The sequence below is a fragment of the Ctenopharyngodon idella genome, chromosome 5, assembly GCF_019924925.1.
Source record: "Ctenopharyngodon idella isolate HZGC_01 chromosome 5, HZGC01, whole genome shotgun sequence".
NCBI lineage: Eukaryota > Metazoa > Chordata > Actinopteri > Cypriniformes > Xenocyprididae > Ctenopharyngodon > Ctenopharyngodon idella.
This window is the reverse complement of record NC_067224.1, coordinates 34,119,293-34,139,235: the sequence shown is the minus strand read 5'-3', so window position 1 is coordinate 34,139,235 and position 19,943 is coordinate 34,119,293. Positions and strand designations below refer to the sequence as shown.

Genomic DNA, 19,943 nt, shown 5'->3' with positions numbered 1-19,943 from the left:
CAGCACTAATGAAACAACCATCAATCATTTCACAAGGTGTATATTAAATGCTGCTTTGCACTTTTAAACAATTAGTCTATTTACTTGGCTACACAACAATAACTGGCTTCGTACAATCACTCCTAACATGTTAGCAGAGCCACTCAAAGCACTGGTACTTTAAAGAGGTACCAACAGCAGAATTTTGTGTGAAAGCAAATATCACAGGTCTCTTTTACTGCACTTACGTAAAGTTCCCCAAAGATTACACCCCTCTCTTCCTCCAAAAGCAGAAGCTAGAGAAGAGAGAGCAGAGGAGAGAGGGAAAGGTAAGTGCTGTAGGTTTGTCTTATCAGGGGAAAGCAGGCGGGGATATCTCTGAGGCCTCGGGGTGAAAGGAAAAACGCTGCTGCCATTTCACCCACAGAAAGTGAGAGAGAGGGGGAGTGAGAAAGAAAAAGAGGGGGGCAAAGAGACAGATGGGTTGTGGCACACACAAGCAGCGCCCGCTGTACCCTCTCCAGTGCCCCTCTGCCATAATGAATAACATTATGGCTGCATGAAATGTCACCGGTCCCACCCCACACCCCCCCAGCCCCACCTCTCAAGACGAATGGAGCCTCAAAATGTCAGATGTGCATCAATATCATTGTGAGCTTGTGTGTCCATGTGATGCATGGACGTAGGTGTTAGCAAAGGTGCATTATTATGTACACACACACGTACACAGATGTGACTGTCTCAGGGATTGGTACAGTCAGAAATGCCAAAAGTTTATCACAAAATTTCCATGGATGGCACAAATCACGCTTTACAATCTCCATGATATTTATGATTATCAACCGCTCCATGAAACACTGCCCAAGCTTTATGTCAGTGTTCACAACATCAAAAGGTCATTTCGGGGGAAGAGCGTGTCTTGCTACAAAACTTTGTGGCATATTTATAATGCACTAGTTCAATTTGGGGGTTTTTCTGCAACACTTTGGCTCAACAAAAACCATGGTCCACGCTCTGTGACAGTTTTGCTTCAGCTGATAGAGTTCAGTCATTTGCCCACTGAAAATTATACATTAAAGTTACAAAGACTTTTTTTTTTTCATTGTGACATACAACCCTGAGTAACACGATTTTCAAAAAACTCAAGCGCAGGGAATTGGTTCTATGCATTGGTTGTTGATTGGATTTTGAGATGTGTGCATTGAGCTCAAATGAATGCGAGCTTGAGTCGATTATGAAGGGACAGGGTTTAAGTGGACTACACGATTGGAGAAACCCAACATATGTCACCAGAGAGTAATGAGAGTAATGAGTAATGAGACCGAGTTGTGAGATTTTGATTAAACATTACGAGGTCAAAAAAAAGAATTAAACATACATGGAAAAATCATTCACTAAAAGATAATAGATATTATCTATTACAAAATAGATAATAGATATTTTCATTTCATGCCGATTAGGTATAAAAATCAAGATAAAAATAATTTTAGTTTACAAAAATAAACTTGATTTCACGAAAAATATATATGCCTATAGCAAATATAAAAACATGCCAATAAAACAAATATTTTATAAATAACTCATTTCTTTGTGGATAGGGTAGTGAAAATGTCAACAAGGCAAACAAAATCTGAAATGTTGACCCTGTCAACTACTGACAGCTACTATCTATATGGTTGTGTATTTTCATAGATAAAAGCTGATATGACTTCATCCGTTTCTTGTTATACTAATTGACAGAATAAAATTCTTTTTTTTTTTTCAATCAAAACTATTTAACAGAACAAAACATACAGCCGGTCGTTCATCTGGCCACCAACAGAGAGAAACGGAAATTGCTTACAAGACAGCGCAAAACATTCAAAACGTAGTCTTGCACCATGCGGAATGTTAATTTGTTTTTTTCTATTTTAAGTTGTTCACCAAGGAAGCTTTTATGTTTTGAACAGAAGCATTATTTATCTATTACTGCATCGCAGGCGTACAGAGCGCAGTAAGGTCACGCCAAGCAGACAGACCATCTGACAGAACTTATGCCAGGCAAAGTGATGGAGTGATCTGGTGCCAAGATGAGCTGTTCACATATACACTCACAGAGCTGTGAGCGCTCCACCCAACTCTGAGCAAAGTCATTTAGGTCTCATCTATGTGTGTGTGCGCGCGTGTGTATCATGGTGCCAAAACTCTGCAGGACAGGCAACATGTTGAGAAGTAATCACCCACTGAGCCCTGCGGTTAACGAGAGCCTCGATCCATCACACACACACTCACACCTCAACCACAGTAGAGGTCGGTGCCTTACGGACAACTATAGAGACACACAAGCCTCATCATAAATACATAAAATCCCATACCTGCAACATATTTCAGAGTCCAGCTTCTAGAGCTTTAAAATGCTTTGCAGACCACACAAGTGCTCTCTAGAGGAACAGTGAGAATACTGACACATTGAGTGGTCTTCTCCACATCACAATAACGTCATGGTGTTAGCTTTGGCACTGCTGCTTGGAGGACATTGTATTTTGTTTGAATATTTTCACCTATCCTATTAAAGAGAGTTGTTTTTCTCTCTGCAGCGGAGTTGCCCTAAAAGGCTTATCCACAGATCTCTCTACGGTAAAATAATTTGAGAAACATTTCATTTCCTTGAAAATGGAGCAGCTTCTTTATTGCCCTCGGAGCTTATATTTGATTACAGATTACAGATTTCATCCATCCTCCCTCGTTTCTGTCATCTCATTACTCGTTTTTCTCTTTCACATCTCTTAAATAGATCATCCTTTATTTTATTTCCATTTATTCTCTCCGTATAACAGCTCATTATCCCTCCTTTTATTTAGATACTCTGCTTCACTCAACACTGTCATCTCCATCTGAGGTCATTGGTACGACAGAGTTCAGGTAAACACTGACAGAATCACACTTCCTCCAAATTTGCATAATGAGACCTATTTGACTCTAATTATCCTAACAAGTAGCATCACCCCTAAGCCTCTCATCACCCTCTTAATGAGTGTTAATTATTCCATCTACACAAACAAGAGCCACCTCTAACACCTCTAGTATCCTCTTTTTTCTCCTCCTTCGCTCTTCCTTTCTCACATCATCACAGGAAAGAAAACCCAGTCCAATCGATAGAGAAAATTGCCATAGTGAGAAAGAAAAAGAGAATGATAGCCAACTAGTAACACAAAAGTGCAACTCTAATTTCCAGAGCCAATACCATATGGCTACAATACATCCTAAAGAGAGCGCGAGAATATGTGGAGTCTAGCTGATGATAATGCCAATAATTTCTCAGGCGTTCTGAGGGCATGTACGTGTTAAATGAACTGCCGGCCGAGAGTCGTTAATGACAGAGAAATACCTTCCAGCAGCCTGCAAATAGATAGCAAGATGGGGGGAAAAAAACTATTTCTCTACAAAGCAACAAAAAAAAAAAAAGAGATATGCATATATTCTTGAGTCACAAATATCTATGTATTAATAATAATAAGTTTTATTTATATAGCGCCTTTCCAGGGCTCAAGGACGCTTTACAATTATCAAGGAAGAGATAATACAAGTAGACAATGATGAAAACAATAATGGACAGTGAAGCATACAGAAGAATAGAGTCAAATACAGAAATACAAAACAGGACTTAAGAGACATAACATAACATTCAGAGAAATATTAGTAATAATGCAGAGCAATCAATTCATCAAATCAGAGGTATAACATCCAGAAAACAGGTGAGTTTTGAGTAATGATTTAAATTCAGAGATAATTCAGGGATTTCTAAGGTATTCATTCCTTCTTTTTATCAATCTATCAAGTCATTGCTTTTGCTGCCAATTTGTGCTTTTTTTCTTCAGTCTGCCTTTGTATTTACCCAAATGCCCTTCTCGAATGCAAAAATCTCCTTCACAAAGTCACAGAATGAATGAATGAATGAATTAACAAAAGTAAAGCAGTTTTGTGTGTGTGTTCACACCTCTATACGCAAATTCCAAAAGTCCCACGGTACAGCCATGCTTCAATGATCTAATGATTTTTTTTTCCCCCTCCTCTTCATTCTTCCTTTCTGAATCCGACTGAAATCAATTTGCTGAGATGAAAGTTTTCAATTTTATTACGTTTGCAAAATGGGAACTCGCTAACTGGTCTTTCTGCAGTTGTAATGGAAAATCATTTCGGTCTTAGCAAACTTCTTTCTCTCCACCTCTGAGGGTTAGAAGTGACAGAATCACATTTAAGTATTTCATATGAGAACACAACAGAGGATTTCTAAGGAAACATTTGCCTTCAGACTCCTGAATAACAACGCTCCTTTGTTCGGGGTTATAGAGCCATCTTGGAAGGGGGGCTATCAAAACTGATGAAATTTCATGCAGTCACCTCTAGGAAATTGAAAGGAGAAAAATAAAGGGAAGAAATGACAGAATGACAGGGGGGGGGAATCTTTCATTTGGGAGTTTTATTGTCTTCCTCTGGGTCATTATCTCAATTAAAAACATGGAAGATAATGATCACAGTCATTACTTTCACTCATCTGCCCCCCTCCTGTCCACTATCCCTCTTTTCTCTCTGGATGCCAATCTGTGGGGAAATATCTTCTTGATTACCCCTCTTTGGATATAGATTATTAAAAGCACATACTCACTGCTCTCACACTTCTAGCTGTGAATCTCACTGTCTTGAATTTAATATGACGAATTTAAGAAACAAAGCAAAAATGCACCATTTATTGCTTTGCTAGAAAGTTTGTCAGCAAGAAAACCCACCAAGAGGGTTTGTGTCTGTGCGCATAAGCATGCCTGAATGCCTGCATGGCTGTGTGTGTTTGTGTGAGCGAGTAGAGAGAGAGCAAGCGAAAGAGATTTAGGCTTCACAGTCTCCCTAGAGCAAATCATCTCCCTGGTGTCAGCCAACCCTCAAACATATGGGCCCCTTGCTCGGCCTGGCTCACAGGCACAGCCAGTGTGTGTCTACGCATGTAGTGTGTGTGTGTGTGTGTGTGTGTGTGTGTGTGTGTGTGTGTGTGTGTGTGTGTGTGTGTGTAGACACTGTTTTTGACAGCCTGATAGTCTGACAGTTTTAATCACACCTCTGGTTTTGTTACAACTGTTCAGACCCGCGGTTGAGCCCTGAAACACACAGATATCTGCCCTCAAACGCCGAAGGGAGGGGATGCTGAAGATGAGAGATGTTTCACAGTCAGTTTTCGCACAGCTAGGAAAATTAGCTCTAAGCCTTACTTGGAAGACGGTCCTTCTGTAAACATCCATCTGCTTTTGTCAATTAAGCTCCTAAAACTCCCTGAAGCAACAAAAACCTTTCATACCCCAGATTTATCGATGGCGTCGTTGAGAACAGGTGCGTTTTCAGGCCTTCAATTGAAGACAAATTGCAAATTTGGTGTAACTCACTCACAGATCTGTCTCCTCAGTCATCAAACACTGGCTCAGACCCCACCATCACACAGACACATGCACATTATAAGTTGTTTTCCACCTCTTGCTTCCATTTCTCATATGCTGTGCAATTCAAACTGTCCATCCTACTATATGTCAGCAATTCTGTAGTCTAAAAGAAAAAACAAATAAATCAAACAACCAGACACTAACTTGCAAACACTGCGCAGTTTTCTACAAACACAAATCTGCAAATATTCCTGTGGATATTGCACAGTTCACCGGATACAATTCCATGCATTTAAACCACATGCTGTCTCAACTTGCAAGTGATGTACTCTTTGCAATGCAGTCCATTACACACAGCAGTGTGAGGCCACGTTTGCTGCGGAGGCTGGGGAAAAGAAAAAAAAAAAAAAAAAAAAACACAGTAATGATGATGATGACAGCTTCAATGCTTGATCAGCAAGTGCTGTCTCCAGAGTCAACATCTCTGATACCATCCAAGCCCTCACACACTTGGACAAACTTGTCATCCCTCACGTTGGAAGATCTTCAACACATACTTTCTAATTTTGCAATCCCCCACACTTTCTGTCTGTCTCTATCTCACCCCCACAGCCTAATTGTTTGTTTGTATGACATGTCCAGTTTCAGACTTGCTGGGATAGTATAAGTAAAAATAGATGTGAAGGCCACTGTGGGTCCTCAGCTGGAGGGGATGAATAAAAACAGCATGCTGCCGGGACACAAGTCTGCTCATTTCATCACTGTCTCTTGCTTCTGTGGAGAGTGAAAATAGGGTGGCTCACCTTTAGCATAGCGAATATCTTTGTATTTATTCAATAACCATTCAAATATAACAGTAACGCACCTATAAACTATTTAAAAAGGCATCTTGAAATGAAATGCATCTTGTTTACTGTTATCAAACCAGCTCATTTAACAAGCTACTATAAATGAATGACATAGAGAAAATACTCCTTTAACTTACTTTCATTTGCACAGTAAGATGTTTTTGATGTTAAAGACCTTTAACTTACGCATAATCCTCTTATGTAAAAATAAAATAAAACAGTTGAAAGATTACACGTCACGCACTCTTCCTAAATGTCCGAGAATAAATGTGCTCGTGTCACTGTCATAAAATTGTTGTTTCCACGCGATATTTCGTTAGAAAACACGGTCCAGGACGCTTCAATCATACTATTTCTACATCTCTGTCTAGCTAGCTAACTACATGCATGCATAATTCATGATAAGACTGCAAAACAACAAGGTGAGAAACCAACATTTCTATTATTTATACGCTTGGCACAACAAAACCACACCGCTGCTGTCGCTGCGCGCGAGTCTCTCCCAGCGACCAAACGCACGAACCCACTAACCACAGAAGTGTGTGTATTCATCTATAAATATTTCAAGTGTAAATTAAGATGTTAAAATGGGTCAAGTGGAATAGGGAGCAGTCTGCATCAACTTTTTCTGCATTCGCGCTAATGACATGAAAGCGCACTGAGATTCCTCTTAATAACAGTTGTTTGAATACACGAAGAATTCTTTTAATTTTTATCATGCTTGTTTTATTTATTCTGCACGATATGCCATCTCGCAACAAGTTTTGGATGTGCGTTAATGTTTCTTTACCTCCGTGGAGAGACGAGACGAGGAGCGCGTGCAGTAACGCCATCCGTACAGCGATCATCTTTGGCTTTCTGAGTTGTAGTATATTGTTCAAAAACGACATTATGAATAGTCTAGTTTGAGAAGTTGTTGAATAAATAACATAATCCTGTGGAAAGTCATGTGATAATATAACTGGTTCGGCAGCAGATTCGCGTTGTTGCGGTCCTCAAAAAAATCCGTGTCCTTTTAACTATCACCAAAATTCCGTTGGAAAAGAGAATCAAACCCTTTACTAAAGTGGTAAAGCGTTATTATAAGCCCGGGAAAGTCACTGTCATTGTTCCTCTGGTGTTATTATTCCTTCAATACATAAAGTTTAAAACACAAGTATAAAGGTCCGGACCGGTGGCGTTATGAAGTCACGCGCCGCAGAAGTTGGTGGTGTTCTCCGCGCGAGAACGGTGGGTAGACGCGCGTCCTATGAATCCGTCTCTTGGCGCACGGGAACGCAAAACCAACGGCGGTCGCCGCTGACTCTCTCTGAAATGTTCCCATCGCTCCTATGACGCTGCTTTTGCGTTGACATGTTTGATTTTTATCTTCGCTTTGCCTAAATGAACTTACTCGCGTAGTTCTCCTGAGACAGAAAGGCCAACAGTCAAGCTGGTACTCCAGCGCTGAGAGCGGGAAGCGCGTGAAGAAGAGGCGAAAATGAGTGACATCTTAGCTAGCCAATGGGGTTTTCCGACAGAACAGGTGCACTAAAAAGACAGCCAATCGCAAACAAGGAAACCCCCTCATCCTTGCCACCAACGAGGCAGCTAGATGAGCAAAAACACATTTTCTTTTACAAAAACGCAAATTTTACGCATTCTCTTCTCATGTTTATTAAAAAGAAAGAGAAATATATGTATAAAGCTTCTAATGTTTATTAAAAAGAAAGGGAAAGGGATAGATATATATATATATATATATATATATATATATATATATATATATATATATAAAGCTTTTACATACAGCCTTCCAAGACATGATAGTTTGGATTTAGATGTTAAAATTGATTAAGGGCTGTACAAATATGACTTTAGTTCATATTAACATTCTGACAGGCTTCAAATAAATTTACCTGCTGAAACAAAAAAAAAAAAACAAAAAAAAAAATGGTTTGCTGAACTTAGAGGTTTAGTTTAATATGGTCTCTCAGCCTGGCCAAGCTGGTGTTCAGCTGGTTTATCTGGCCTCGCCAGTTTAAAATGCAGAAAATCCCCAAAAAATCCCAAAAAATCCCAAAAATACAAAGTAAAACAGATGTTGGTTTGAGCAGTTTACTTTTACTATTCTATAAATTCTCTTAGTATGCATTCCTTGGAAATTAAACCTATAACCTTGGCTACAGGCATGCAAAAGTAAAGTACTTCGGAATATAATGGAAGTATGAGAAAATGTATATATTTAGTGGGAATATATAAGTGTGTCTCTGTGATCAAATAGAGGAGCAATGGGGACCCCTAGTGAGGACTAACTGAATAAGTTTTCTCTGTGTGTGGTCTAAGTGGCACAAGCAATTCAAGATTTGAAAGGTCTCACACCTTCCTATTTTTCCTCTTTTAATATATGCATTTAATGTCTTGATTTGTGAATCTCCTGTCAAAAAACAAAACATTAGTTGAAATAATGTCTTGGTAGAAATCAAAGCTGAGCTCTTTTGATATCAACCAAGATAATTGCATTTGTATAAATTGTCTTTTGTACTTCTTTTTTGATTAAAATACAAAACTAATTCATTTAAATCAAAGGCTTTTAAGTCCTTAACTACCTTTTTGATGATTACAGGAGCTGTATTTGCAAACATGCGTTTTATTTTTTCTCCAGGAGGCAGAATATTTCCAGCTATTGAGTGCGTGAATGATGAATGCAGCAAGTGAATCCGATGCATTCTGTTTCTTCCCGAATCTAATCGCCAGGCCCAGCTTTTGGGATCGATGTTTTTTGGCCCAGATTTTTGGATGGACTGCATTGTGCATTTAGAACAAATACGACTGGCTCTCTTGTATCTCTCTGTCTCACTTTCTTGCCTTCTTACCCTCTGTTCCTCTATCATACAGTATGAACACACACACATAGAGATGCTTAACCCACAGAGACCCAAGTATTGATATTCACAATGTATTTTTTCCACACTTAAACATGTCTTTAGGTGGCCATTAGTTATTAAAAAAAAAGCATGGGTATAATGCAACAATGTGGAAAAATGTTGCAAAATTGCAAAGCTGGGCATTTGCAGATGCAAAATTTGACCAGAATTTTTTGATACAGTAAGTAAAAGCTCTGAATTCACAACAATTAAGCACACAAATGTATTTGAAAAATAAAATATTTGAACCAGTAAAGGTATAGTCATGAAAAGTTGAAGAAAAATTCTCTTAAATTTATGTACATTCAAAATTTCAGGACATGTAAGAACTTTCCCATCACTAGCAAGCTGTGGCAGTTCATATGCAATTTTTAATTTGTGTATGTTCACTAGATCTCTGACACTGAAAATGTTCAGTGTCAGAGATCTAGTGAACATACACAAATTAGCTCTTCCTTTCAGTGATGCTAAAAATCCCAATTTCTTCATACTCCATACCACAAAGAAATGTTTTAACCACTTTTGGGACACCATTTATCATATTGAGAGACTGTGTAATGATCAACTTAACCAAAATAAAGAGTTATAAAGAGCTGTTTGTGATGACTACAACAATTTCCTAAAATAATGAAGGCACGATGTGTCAGTCGCTTGAGGAAGTTCACCTGGCCTTAGAGAGGACAGCAATCAGCAGAAACTGCAATGATCCTCATTAGAATAAACATGCGCAAACACTACTGTCACAGATACACACACACACACACCCTTGACACACCAAACATGAGCCCTGGTGCAGAAAGGCAGCCTCGTGCTTGTTGAACCGTAGCGCATACATTAGAATCACATTAACAGTGGGTGAATTGCAGGGCTCAGAGGGCATGCTAGCAGGCACATTGCTGGGGCGGACAGACCAGCAACACTGTGTTACACACCACAAGGCTCTCATGAAATACCGTTCATTAGTTAGTGAAACAAGCCATTGTAAACTCAAACGACACCAGCATCCCAAATTACACAGCCTATATTCCAATTAAGAAAGAAAGGCACACACAATTAAATAATTAACTGATGCAAATAAGCACCATCATGTAGGCCATCAAACCGATTGTGTTTGCAGTGAGGCGCGAGTCACTTTTGGCTCTCCTGTGTCACATACGGAGGAATAAAAATGAATATTACAAAATACACCCACAAGATTGTGATATGTAAATTAGCAGTGGTTCATCAAGCAAGTAATCATTCTAAAAACATTTTCAGCCTTTGAAATAGACGAAATGCAATCGGTCTTTGAAACGAATACTTTTCTTTCTCTTCAATTTGCAAAGAAATGAATGTTTTCCTGACTGAGGGCCTCCAGCCCTTTCAGGATCTCTTACAACCAGATCAATTACGCTCTTGAAAAGCTGTTGTTTAAACGCGCGTCTCCTCAGGAGATGCAATTTACCACTGAGCATAAATCAATGCCGACGAGAAGGGCTAATTCAAAGCCCTCATTTGATGTCAATTTGGCCCTGACCGTGGTCCGTTTATAATGACTGAATGTGTTGGGAGTATATTACCCGTAACGGAGCTGCAAAGCGTGTGCAGTCATAACTTCCTGGTCTTTTAGACATCGAGAGCACATTTCCATATTGCGCCTGTCCGGCATCGTTTGTTTACTAGCCTCTTTGGATGAAATACGGGTGTCACGAGTCATCAATCTGCACACAACCGGAGGTGCGAACATTTCTTTGAACTGGATCTCGCATTCAAAGAAACAGAGTACTCCAGTGTCTCATGAGGGAACATGCGTCTGAAAGTATCTGGAAAATGCGGCCAAATCCTTTCGCTGCCCATATTCTGCACCAATCTGTTACCGCCTCCTCTGAGATCCATAATGATAAAACAGAGAGTGGAGATAAGAAGCAGGACATGACCAGTAAACTGGCATGTGTGTATTATCTGTAATTCAAAGAGAGGATTTTTCAGGCTAACTAGAATTTGGAGTAGATCGCAAGTCTTTTGTAAGCCTTCAGAAATTTTGAGAGTCCTTGTCTGGCCCTGATGTATTGAATCTTATTTGATTGATAAATCACAGGCCAGAGGATTAATGTCGAGTGCAGAGGCCAAAGATCAAAGGTTAAAGTGAAGGATGTAAGATTAAGAGGATGCCCCAACAATGGGAAATGTAAAGTGAGGAAATATTGCCTCTAAAAATGGCACCAGCTTCCATCACGCTGTAACATGGGCTATTTATGGGAGACCGAATGAGAACACCTAGTATGGCAGTTTACCATTTTTTGTAGCCAACAGAGAGGCCACTGAAACAAAGAACAAAACTGTATGGCCTAGTGATTCCAAATACAGAACATCATTATGAGGCACACACAAAGCGCAACTGTAAAGGGCCATTCACACCAAGGACGATAATTATAACAGTAAAGAAAAATCCACACCACAGTTATAATGATAATGGCACAGAGAAACGATATCATTGGAATCATTTCCACGTGATGAATTATAAAAACAGTGACAGCCAATCAGAATCCATCCTGCTTTAAAGAGCCCAAGCATTTAAAGCAGCAGACGACAAAACTGCAGCGCGTGATTAGAATAAACAGAACGATATCATCTGATGGTGTGGACGTTATAGTTATTTTTATAGTTATCGTTCTTGGTGTGAACTGGCCTTAACACATTCAGCGAACAAGAATGCCACCTCGAAGTCTTAATTTATATTAAGAAACTTGTTACCTTCTTATGTAATGAGTTGGAGCTGTGTCAATTAAAGAAGCAAATTGTTACTGATCATAATTATATGTAATTGTGAATCTTGACATCATTTTGTGTTCTGTTGATGAAGACAAGTTATAAAGCTTGCAAGACAGCACTATTGATTTTGCTGGTTTATGTGGAGACAGACTAACCAAAATGCAATATTCTCTGGGACAGTGTTTTCCAAACGAAGGTTCATGAACTGTGATTATTCACATGCGAGAAGCTCATGATCCTGTGTTTTTGGTGTCTCTGAGTGGCTCAGTTCACAGTAAATGCAGCGTACTCTAACTCTGCATGTGCTATGAGTTTTACATGCATGTGGAAAAGCAATGTCTGCTAGGTTCACTTTATTTACACATAATATCCAACATTTTTGTGGGCATAAGTTTACAGTATTCCACCAATGCTCCGCCAAAATAAATAAAACTTAATGATTTGAAATGTCACAAAGCTTGAGGGTTTGAACATTTGAAAGTGAAGAATTTATAAATATTAGTATTATAGTAGTGAAGACATAAATATTAGTATTATATTAATATCTACATACTGTTAATGTATCTATTAGTATGTAGTATTTAGTAGGGCTGGGACAATACTATCTATGCATCGCAATTCATGGATCATTTCTGATATTTTCCAAATGCATTGTTAAACGATTCTGCGCTTAAAGGATTAGTTCACTTTTAAATAAACTTTTGCTGATAATTTACTCACCCCCATGTCATCCAAGATGTCCATGTCTTTCTTTCTTCAGTCGAAAAGAAATGAAGGTTTTTGATGAAAACGTTCCAGGATTTTTCTCCATATAATGGACTTCGACAGACACCAAACGGTTCAAGGTCCAAATGACAGTTTCAGTGCAGCTTCAAAGGGCTTTAAACGATACCAGACGAAGAATAAGGGTCTTATCTAGCGAAACGATCGGTCATTTTCGAAAAAAATGTAAATGTATATGCTTTATATGAACAAATGTTCGCCTTCTAAGAGCTTCCGCCAAAACCGCATTTCCGTATTCTCCAAAAAGTTTACGCTTTATGTCCTACGCCTACCCTATTCAACTTACGGAACGAACGCAGCGCCAGTTACATTTTTCCGTAAGTTGAATAGGGTAGGCGTAGGACATACAGCGTAAACTTTTTGGAGAATACGGAAATGCGGTTTTGGCGGAAGCACTTAGAAGGCGAACATTTGTTTATATAAAGCATATACATTTACTTTTTTTTTTTTTTTTCGAAAAATGACCGATCGTTTCGCTAGATAAGACCCTTATTTTTCGTCTGGTATCGTTTAAAGCCCTTTGAAGCTGCACTGAAACTGTCATTTGGACCTTGAACCGTTTGGTGTCCTTTGAAATCCATAACATGGAGAAAAATCCTGGAATGTTTTCATCAAAAACCTTAATTTCTTTTCGACTGAAGAAAGAAAGACATGGACATCTTGGATGACATGGGGGTGAGTAAATTATCAGGAAAAGTTTATTTAAAAGCGGACTAATCCTTTAATTTTTAACAGCAGATGGCACTCTAGGCTATTTTTTAACCGCATGCTCAAATGCTCACGAAGAAGAGCGCTCGTGCATTCGGCTGAGTCTGAGAATGTACTTGCACCTCAGAAGGCTTTTATGACGCGAGATTAATGTAAATAACCCACTGCAAACACCCTTGTAATTCGCTTCAACCTTTTCAATCTTTATGAATGATTATTTTATAGAAGGTTCAAGTGGTGTGTGTAAGGAATTGGAAGGAAGCAGAGTACGGCTGTTTCTAAAGCACGCAGTGTCATCTGCTGTTAAAAACTAAGCTCAGAATCGATTCGAGAGAGAATCGCGATACATACGGAAAATATCAGAATCGATCCAGAATCATTTCTCGACTCGCGATGCAACGATGTATTGTCCCAGCCCTAGTATTTAGTAGTATGTAGTATTTCCTGTATTAGTATGTAGTATAAAATAAAATGTATTATATAATCAAATATTCATTTTTTTTTTTTTTCAGGGCACAATTGTAATTTATCAAAACAGTAATATATTATTTAACAATGTCTTCCATTTTTTGATAGAGTTAAAACTAATAATAATAATTAATAATTATTATTACATTTGATTGGGTTCCTAAAAACACTAGCGTGAATGTAATGTGGAGTGAGACACTATCACAACTTAAAAAAAGGTTTGAGTCCAATTTAAAGTCCAGCTACAAATGTGTTGTTTAATAATTGAAATATTAACTTCAAATCTCAAAGGGTACTTCAAGTAAAAAAAAAAGGATGTCAAAAAAAAAATTGGGAACCTCTGCTCTGGGCCAATGCAAGAATCATAAAAGACATAGACAAAGCAGTGCAATTTTTGCTCTTCATTATATTTCATTAGAGCAAAAAAGTGAAAAATAATTTCTATAACGAGTCGAACGCACACTTATCATTAGATCAATGAGCTTTTACTGTAGGTGGGACTATCCAGCTTTAAACTGTATAAGTAAAACTAAGCAACAGACAAAACATCCAGTCACTTATTATAGCCATGTCTTGTACAAAAATATTGCTTCCTTTTCAACATTTAAACCCATGTCTCCATCTATTATTAGTAATAATTATTATATACTTTTATGATAGTTTTATCCGTAAGTTTGCAGACACTAACCCCCACAGTTTCCCTCTTTGTGTTAAGTTATCTAACATAATCTGAATAAAACATTCTGTTAGGCTTTTAGGTCTAATTCTGCCAAAAAGTAAGCCGATCAACAAACAAGACCCCTGAGCCGTGTGCCAATCACTGAAGTAATGATAATGTGAATTATAAACAAGAAATAATAACAATAATGACACACTTCCCATGATTCTGCTGTTAGTGGGGAGTGTTAGTGAAGCGTGATTCAAGCAAACATCTCACTTGCCAGTAGATTACCCCAGAGAAAGCGTCCCACCTGCAGAAAGAAAGGGATAGGGAGATAGACAGATTTATTAGGAAGAGTGTAAATATTAATTTTGATCTCGTCTCACGGTGCACAAGGACTTAATTACCCTCATTTGCATATAATTGCATCCCGTGGGATGGCCCGCAAGGCATGACTCACAGAGCGAGACATTGTTTTGGTCGTTGTGGTGACGAACGTTGCTCATCAGTCTGGCTAAAACCTTGCGGTGTGATGAGGCGTGCAGGGAGGAGTCCGACTGAGCATGCTCAGTACACACACCAATGAATTTCAATGAAGACCGGCCCATTCACCTTCTGTCCCGTGGCAGTTCCAGCGTGACACATGCTGATTAGCAGAGCTCTGTAAAGTGAGATTGAATTATGTAAATACAGTGATTTAGAATACATCCAATCTGACTGGGCCATCTTGCAATCAAATCGGCAATTCGCTGTTTTAGTTATTTACGTGCCTCTTATTCACCCGCAGGCTTGTTTATCTGTGTGTATAAATCAATTCAGGCTCATCATGCAGATCTATATCTGTTTGTTCTATACATGTTTATTTACTCCTGAATATAAACATTTACTTTCCTCACTCATTGTACATACTAGCACAAAGCGCACAAGACTATTCCTCAATGGCACATGGTGCATTCATGCATTCAGAGTGAAGAACAGAGAATGTTAAACAACGCTTCAATTACTTACACAGTAAAATCAATGATGCGCGGTTTACAAAATGTCTCAAAAATGCATCTGCCACCCAAATCCCTTGAAAACACTTCATTGACATGAGGACTTTGGCCAATTGAGCTGTTTAGCTAATGAGCCGAATTTAACACTCAGTAATAATGAAACTCAAGAGTGAAGAACAAAACACATTGAGGCCTAATCCAGAAACAGTCTTCACACATTTATTCGCAGCACACAAAGATCCATTAGTGGGTGCCAGGAATGTTATATGACTGTTGGATGACCAGAAGGAGTTGTGCTCACAAACGGAGGGAGAATAATTGTGCTAATGAACAGAAAGGAGGGATGAGACGCAGACGAGTGTGTGGCAGATGGCTACGACGAGCCGCAATTAGAAAATGAGGGTCTGACTCTGTGTGCACATGAAAGCTAAATATCGCTCTATCTGAACAGGTTCAGACAGAATTTACATACAGATGATTGTATAGAAGCGGATACACACACGTAATCATACTCAAACTAGGTCTCAGGATGCAAAAGCTACAGCTAATTTATGTGGCAGCTTGTGCATTTACTGCTCTCTCATTTGATGCATGCAAACAAATCACCGAACTCTCATCAGAGAGAAACAAACATCACTGGCACTGTAAGAAAGTAGGCCTACTTTATAACATCTGAGATATGGGGTCCCAGGCTTTACAGCATGCATGGATGCTTTGAATTTGGATTAAGATGAAATAGCACTCTACAGCCACTAACGTGTATGTCTTTTGCAGCTCAGAGGCACAGTGTTCAATTTTTGACCAATGCATGATGTCAAAAAGAATTTATTGTGAGGGTTATCCTGCCTCTAGTGTAGACAAAATATTATTTGATTGGATGTTACAAGGACAGGGAAATCTGTTGCTTGCAGAGCATGGCTGGTGGGCGACAAATCAATACACAAATCAACAAAACCACATACTAAACAGGTGATAGGCAAACAGCAAAACGTTTTTGCATTCACAATTAGGCCTATGCATTCACACATGTGATTGACACATTGAATGACCAATAAAAATAGATGTGGAAGTATTACACTACCATAAGACATTGAGAGGAGTCTGAAAGGAGTCTCTTATGAAAATGTTAAGGCAATGTTGCATTTATTTAACCAAAAATACAATAAAAACGGTAATATTGTGAAATACTATTGCATTTTAAAATAACTGTTTTCTATTTTTAAAATGTAATTTATTCCTGTGATGGCAAAGCTAAATATTCAGCAGCCATTACTCCAGTCTTTAGTGTCACATGATCCTATATTATTTATACATCCAGGATTCTTTGATAAATATAGGGTTCAAAAGAACAGTATTTAATTGAAATGTAAATTTGTTGTAACAATCAGTGGCGTAGCGCAAATCCGCAAATACCTTTTGATTTATTTTTTTTATTTTTTTATTTTTTATAAATGTAGTAGTAGCAGGGCCTAACATTAACACTCGCCAAGCGCCAAATGCGAGTAAAAATCGCCGTTGGCGAGTGAATGAAACGGTGTCTGTTGCCATTGGCCAGTGACATTTTTTTTTAATTCTAACAATGCAATGTTGTGACAACATGAACATGATCGTGAACAAATGTGAACAACGCTCTGTACAGTTGACTGGTCAGTGCTTCATCAAAGTTTCAGCCTTTCCAATGTAAATATTCAAGCATGAAAGGGAATTTGTTACTCACGTGCTGTGTAGGAAGTTTAAAGGTGCCCTAGAATTGACATTTTACAAGATGTAATATAAGTCTAAAGTGTCCCCAGAATGTGTCTGTGAAGTTTCAGCTCAAAATACCCCATAGATTTTTTTATTATACCATGTTTTAAAGGGTTAGTTCACCCAAAAATGAAAATTCTGTCATTTATTACTCACCCTCATGCCGTTCCACACCCGTAAGACCTTCGTTAATCTTTGGAACTCAAATTGAGATATTTTTGTTGAAATCCGATGGCTCCGTGAGGCCTGCATAGGGAGCAATGACATTTCCTCTCTCAAGATCCATAAAGGTACTAAAAACATATTTAAATCAGTTCATGTGAGTACAGTGGTTCAATATTAATATTATTAAGCAACGAGAATATTTTTGGTGCGCCAAAAAAACAAAATAACGACTTATATAGTGATATATAGTGTAATTTGTGTTCCGAAGATGAACGAAGGTCTTACGGGTGTGGAACGGCATGAGGGTGAGTAATAAATGACATTATTTTCATTTTTGGGTGAACTAACCCTTTACCTGCCTTTTTTGGGGTGGCATTAAAAATGCTCTGATTTGTGTGTGTACACCTTTAAATGCTCGTGCTCCCCGCCCCCAAGCTTGCGACTCCAATAAACATTGCATAAACAACACTGAAGTTCACAATATAACTCTCAAAATGGATCTTTACAAACTGTTCGTGATGCAGCATATCAGATCACGTAAGTATGGCATGTATTTTGTGGATGTTTGCTAACATTTGATTCTGAATGAGTTTGATAGTGCTGCACAACGGCTAACGTGGCTAAAGCTACACACAGTTGGAGAGACTCGATAAGAATGCAGATGCGTTTATAAATTATACAGACTACAAGCATTTTCGGGTTAAAAATGAAAATAACGACATGGCTCTGGTCTCCGTGAATACAGTAAGAAACATGATGAAACATAAATGTGGTAACTTTAACCACATTTAACAGTACATTAGCAACATGCTAACAAAAAATTTAGAAAGACAATTTACAAATATCACTACATATATCATGGATCATGAACAGTTATTACGCATCCATCTGCCATTTTCACTATTGTCATTGCTTACATGCTTCACAATACCTGCAGAACGTCTGATGATTCGGCTGTGCAGCTCCAGACGTTAATACTGCTTTGCCTCGAACATGGGCTGGTATATGCAAATGTTGGGGGAGGACATATTAATGATCCCGACTGTTGCGTCACAGTCGGTGTTATGTTGAGATTCGCCTGTTTTTCCATGGTGTTTTTCACGCACGAGATTTACATATGAAGGAGGAAACAATGGTGTTTGAGGCTCATGGTATGTCATTTCCATGTACAGAACTCTTATTATTCAACTATGCCAAGGTAAACTTAATTTTCAATTCTAGGGCACCTTTAACATCCGAATCGTGCGACTTGAAAGCCGTGTCTCGACAGCGCGCGAAGCTGAGCTTTCTTTCATACCTTCCTGCGCTTCAATGGTCAAATTTATTCAAAATTATGTCAAAAAACGCCTGTCTCAGCGAGTATCCTAGTAAACATAGTCGGTTATTATGCTCTTAAGTGAACGCAAACATGATGAATCATCCATGTGTGCATTGGGTCTTAAAGTGACAGCATCCTAATAATCCTGCTACTTTCGAGATGGTCCTCACTGCAGAACACAAGATCCAGGGGGTGGGTTTGGATCTAGATCCAACTCCTCCCACTTTACGTATCCCTAAACCTACCCGTCTCCGCCCCCTGGATCTAAACCTACCCATCTTCACCCCCTGGATCTGGTTCCAACTCCTCCCACTTTACATATCCCTTAACCTACCCGACTCCGCCCCCTGGATCTCGAGTGTTCTGCAGTGAGGGGCTACTGCTACTTTCTTCTTTTTTAATATTAACCAAACAACAAAGGACAATCTAAAATTTTGGTGTCATATCTGCCTGTTTTTGTATCATAAAAATATTTTTGGCTGGTAAATTTTCTTAAGTCACTGGCCATTGGCAAAAAATTAGTTTTAGGCCCTGAGTAGTAGTATATGCATGAAGCCTCAATCATATGGCCGAATCACTGCCGCGTTTATATTCAGACCAAAAGTAATCGCGTGTGTGATGTTAATTTTATGTAACAATTTAATAAACAAGATGTTAATATTAAGCAACTTACATTTTAAACACAAAATTGCTGGTTAGATTCTCTATTTACTCCCTGCTAACGAAGATAGTTCAAAACAAATGCTAAGCAGAACCGACTGTTGCGCATGTCTGATGAGCAGTGTTCAGTTCCTGGATGATTCAATGACTCACTCTCAAAAAGTGCTGAATTTGGAACTGCGTTCTAGCATACTACTCTTACCTCTCTACTTCTGACTTAGAAATATACTGTAAAATAAGTCAGACTAGTAAGTGGTTAGTTTGCTAGTTTAATTCCTGAATGAATCAGTGTTTATGAAGAGTTGAGTGAATTAATCAAAGATTCACTCATAAAGACAGTCATTATTATATTATTTTATATTATAAAAAATAATCTTCCTTTTGCATTTCACCTCTGCTCTAGCTTGTTTCCTAGTCTAGCTTTCTACACTTGGAATTGTAAACTATGAATATTGTTGAATCTGACAAATTACTTATGTCTTTCTATTGTAAGTCACAACAAAAGCATCTGCAAAATGCATAATTGTAAATATTTGCAGCTTGAATGTAG

At 38.5% G+C, this 19,943-nt stretch overlaps 1 protein-coding gene across 3 annotated transcripts in view; it reads right to left on the bottom strand.

Moving 5' to 3' along the window:
- The window catches only part of si:dkey-215k6.1 (transmembrane protein 132C), a 215,763-nt gene extending 197,350 nt beyond the window's left edge, over positions 1 to 18,413 (bottom strand). Inside the window, exons 1-4 of one of the 3 annotated variants that reach the window (XM_051894969.1) lie at positions 18,347 to 18,413; positions 17,407 to 17,496; positions 14,917 to 15,170; positions 14,786 to 14,819 (exon numbers count right to left, since the gene is read on the bottom strand). In XM_051894969.1, coding sequence (XP_051750929.1) covers positions 14,786 to 14,819; positions 14,917 to 15,117 — 235 coding nt within the window. In that variant the 5' untranslated portion in view covers positions 15,118 to 15,170; positions 17,407 to 17,496; positions 18,347 to 18,413. Of the gene's footprint in view, positions 1 to 7,022; positions 7,707 to 14,785; positions 14,820 to 14,916; positions 15,171 to 17,406; positions 17,497 to 18,346 lie in introns of those variants that run through there. The other 2 variants (XM_051894971.1, XM_051894970.1) reach the window with 2 other exon arrangements.
- Between the last annotated feature and the right edge of the window lie 1,530 nt (positions 18,414 to 19,943).